This window comes from Peromyscus californicus, unplaced genomic scaffold, assembly GCF_007827085.1.
Source record: "Peromyscus californicus insignis strain IS unplaced genomic scaffold, ASM782708v3 Scaffold_24__1_contigs__length_46423439, whole genome shotgun sequence".
In the NCBI taxonomy this organism is placed as follows: Eukaryota; Metazoa; Chordata; class Mammalia; order Rodentia; family Cricetidae; genus Peromyscus; species Peromyscus californicus.
Window position 1 is genome coordinate 44,864,354 of NW_026294535.1, and position 3,562 is coordinate 44,867,915.

Here is a 3,562-nt window from a genome sequence, read left to right on the forward strand (position 1 = left end):
CCATCTTTTTAAAGATCTTTGATCCCCCAGAACCAGTTATAGCTGAGTTGTCACGTATGTACCAGGAACCAAAACCAGGTCCTCTGAAAGAGTAGCCAGTGTTTCTTTGTTTTTTCTGAGACAGGGTTTTTCTGTGTAGTCCTGGCTGTCCTGGAACTAGCTCTGTAGACCAGGGTGGCCTTCCTTGAACTCAAAGATCCACCTGCCTCCACCTCCTCAAAGGTGTGCGGTGGAGTTTGTTTTTTTTTTTTTGGTTTTTTCGAGACAGGGTTTCTCTGTGCAGCTTTGCGCCTTTTCCTGGAACTCACTTGGTAGCCCAGGCTGGCCTCGAACTCACAGAGATCCGCCTGGCTCTGCCTCCCGAGTGCTGGGATTAAAGGCGTGCGCCACCACCGCCCGGCGGTGGAGTTTGTTTTAACTACACTTAAGTAAATGCATTACAGGTGTGACTGGTAATCTTGGAGGTCAAAGAATGGTACTGGAAGCCTTGGAAATAGGCTTAGGGATAGACATGGACCTCCGAGTGGGTACTAGAACTGAACCCAAGCAACAAGCACTCTTTAACACCATCTGTCCAGCTCCACTAATCCCACCCCCCAGACAGGTTTTTGCAGAAATCCTGGAACTGGCTTTGTAGACCAGGTTGTCCTATGATCCGCCTGCCTCTGTCTCCTCAAGTTTGGGGATTAAAGGTGTGCACCACCACTAATTAATGCTAAGCCCTTAATCATAGGATACTGCCAGAAAAACAAACCACTCTGCACTGAGTTAATTTGGGCCAGAATGAGGATAAAGGTACTTGTTCCTGCACCTGATGATGGATGCCACACTCAGAGGAAAGAGCTGACCCTTGCCAGTCAGTGAGAAAGAGGTAAAGATCTTGAAGGTGCAGGGACTCACAACTAACTAGCACCAAACCCACCAAGGACAGCCTAGGCTAGCTAGGAGGCCTTACCTCAAACCCATAAACCTAGGGAGCAACCATGTCACAAACACGGAAAGACTTCAACCTAGAATTCTTAGCTTGATTTTCTATCAGCTTTCAACAGCTTTGCCTTCAATGTGATGAAAGGTTTTGCAAACAGGATCACCTCCAGGTCCTTGACACTGTCTTTCCTTGGGACTGTATTTACAAATCATTCTTTAGCCCAAGGTACCAACTGCCTTAGCTTTCAGGAAAACTTAACTGGCCAACTTAGCTGGGTATGGTTGACATACATCTTTATTAAATTTGGCATTCTATGACCAAATTATAGTCTGCAGGGCTGGAAGCCAGTGAGTAGCCTCCCTACAAAAGGAATATGATAATCTTGGCTGACTCAGTTTATCCTCCAGAACCCACGTAAAAAGGTTGAGCTTGGTTCACACATAAACAGGATCCTGGAGCTTACCAGCTGGCTAGCCTGCAGAGACTACCTCAAAAAATAAGGTACACAGAGCCTAAAACAACACCAGGTTTGTTCTGCCTTACGGTCTCCAGAAGCACACACAGAAAATGAAATAACACACAATTCACACCTAGCATAGACACATTCAAAAAGTTAAGTCCCATTTTATTTTTCCAAGGTGTTTTTTCTTCTGTCTTTATGAAGCCATCTCTTTACATGGGCTTTGGTGGAGGTCGTGGTGCAGCACCCTGAAAGAGAGATGAACTAAATTAAAAAGAAGGTATTTAAGCCTGGTGAGGTAGTCTACTAATTCCAGCACCCCAGAGACAGAAGACTCCTAGGTTACCTAAGGCCATAGTGAAACCGTGTGAAAAATAAAAACCTAAACCCACCCACCACGAATGGCAGAGCACTTACCAGTAGCAAGTAGCAAGTCCCCAGCATCACAAAAACCAAAGAACCCAACCACGAACCTCCCATCACCACTAACCATGGTTTCAGGCTATAAACAAATTCAGGATAGACACCATACTCTTCCATTGCAAACAGCCTACCAACTCTTGTAGGTTACACCTATGATAGCACACTAAAACCTGAAGTGGATACTTGTCTGATTAAGACCCCATGTCTCAAGGAAAAACAAGCAAGATTTACTTACAGCAGGTCTAAATCGTGGTGGGGGTGTTCTGTCCTTGCGGGCTTCACGGGATCGATTCCTGACTACCTTGCTATGAATAGCACAGCTCACGCAGTAATGCAGCTTGACATAGAGCTTGGGAAGCACATAGGCTGAACAGAGAAGCAGTTCAGATAGATGTCCATTTCTCATTACTCCCTCTTATTCTATTAGTCAAAATTATTTGAATCAACTCTAAATAAAGGCACCTCCACAAAACCTTCCCTACCCAAAGCAACCATTCAGCAGCCTGAGATGAACGAATACCCCCTGCAAACCAAAACCACCTTGCCACCATGGAAGCACATATCACAGCCTACATATACTGAGATAAAAGTCCGTCTCTTGGAAGAGATGTTGCCATTCAAAAGGCTAAGGAATACTTGAAGCCAGAGTGGGTCACACAGTGAGAACAGCTCAAGCTGGGGAGGAGAAAGAGTCAGCTCTGCTTACAGGTATAACGCCTACCATTCTCATTAAAAAAAAAACAAAAAAAAAAACAAACCACCGGCCAAGCGTTGTGGCACATGCTTTTAATCCCAGCACTAGGGAGGCAGAGGCAGGCGGATTTCTGCTGTTAATTCGGGGCCATATTGGTCTATGTAGTGAGTTCCAGAAACAGCCAAAAATGAAAACTCATAAACTGCCTGCACTCAGCCTTATTTACAACTCAGTCTTAACATGTTTTAAAAGTAGTTCAATGAACTATGTTTATCAGATGTCTATCTCTTACAGCTTCCTCGGTCTCCCCTCTCCCAAACAGGTAGTGAAGGGATGGGATGCAGGCAGGGTTTGCCTACCATGCACGAGCCTCGATCTGCACCCCAAAAAGAAAAAAACTCCAAGCGCAAACCTCAACGTTAAGCCATGAAGGGAACCCTCTGCCCAAAGCTGAATGCAAACCAAAGGTAGCCAAGCACACCCTTTCCGTCTTCGTCCTTACACACTTCGGGGCCGCGGCCCACTTACCGTCGAAGACACTAGCTTCGGAGATGTCCCTGACAGCGGCGGCCTCGACGATGTTCCGAATGACGAACTTCTTAATGGCCTTGTCTTTGGGCACGCACCGGGCGCAGTTCGTGCAGCGAATCGGCTGCACATGGCCGCGGCCCTTTTTGGCCCGACCGTTGTTTCTTCTTTTCTTGGTCTGAACGTGAGAAAAGACACGCTGTTCAAGAAGGGGTGCGACTCACGCGGCTTCGGCCCTTTCCGGCCAGTCACCGCCCGCAGCCCTGAGAGGGCGAGCCACACAGGTCCCAGGCACTCCAAACCCGGGCTTAGAGGGGACACCTGGCCACTCCCTCCTCCGAGCCTCCGGCTCTCCAGTCCCTGCAACCCGAGACCCTACTTTCCACCCAGGGCTCAGCCGCGCGCTCTCTCCACGCGGCGATACTCACCATCCTGGAGCCAAGACCCGAAAGAGGATCCGGCCCCTCGCCGGCCCCTCTTATATAGTCCGAGATTCCTACGCTCACGCGGGGGGGTGGGGCCGGGGGGG

General features: G+C 48.3%; 1 protein-coding gene across 1 annotated transcript; it reads right to left on the reverse strand.

Moving 5' to 3' along the window:
- Positions 1-1,524: 1,524 nt before the first annotated feature.
- Rps26 (ribosomal protein S26) lies at positions 1,525-3,562 on the reverse strand. The gene is made up of 4 exons (XM_052753677.1): positions 3,462-3,562; positions 3,034-3,211; positions 2,047-2,177; positions 1,525-1,636 (listed from the first exon to the last, which is right to left on the reverse strand). Exons 1-4 carry the CDS (start codon positions 3,462-3,464, stop codon positions 1,601-1,603), a joined length of 348 nt encoding a protein of 115 aa, XP_052609637.1. The 5' UTR covers positions 3,465-3,562; the 3' UTR covers positions 1,525-1,600.

What these genes read in the sequence shown, in the direction of transcription:
- Rps26 (XM_052753677.1), bottom strand. An exon ending in CGAAGCTAGTGTCTTCGACG is followed by an intron (nt 2,178 to 3,033) that starts GTAAGTGGGCCG and finishes TTCTCTGTTCAG; the next exon opens with CCTATGTGCTTCCCAAGCTC. An exon ending in CACCACGATTTAGACCTGCT is followed by an intron (nt 1,637 to 2,046) that starts GTAAGTAAATCT and finishes TCTCTCTTTCAG; the next exon opens with GGTGCTGCACCACGACCTCC.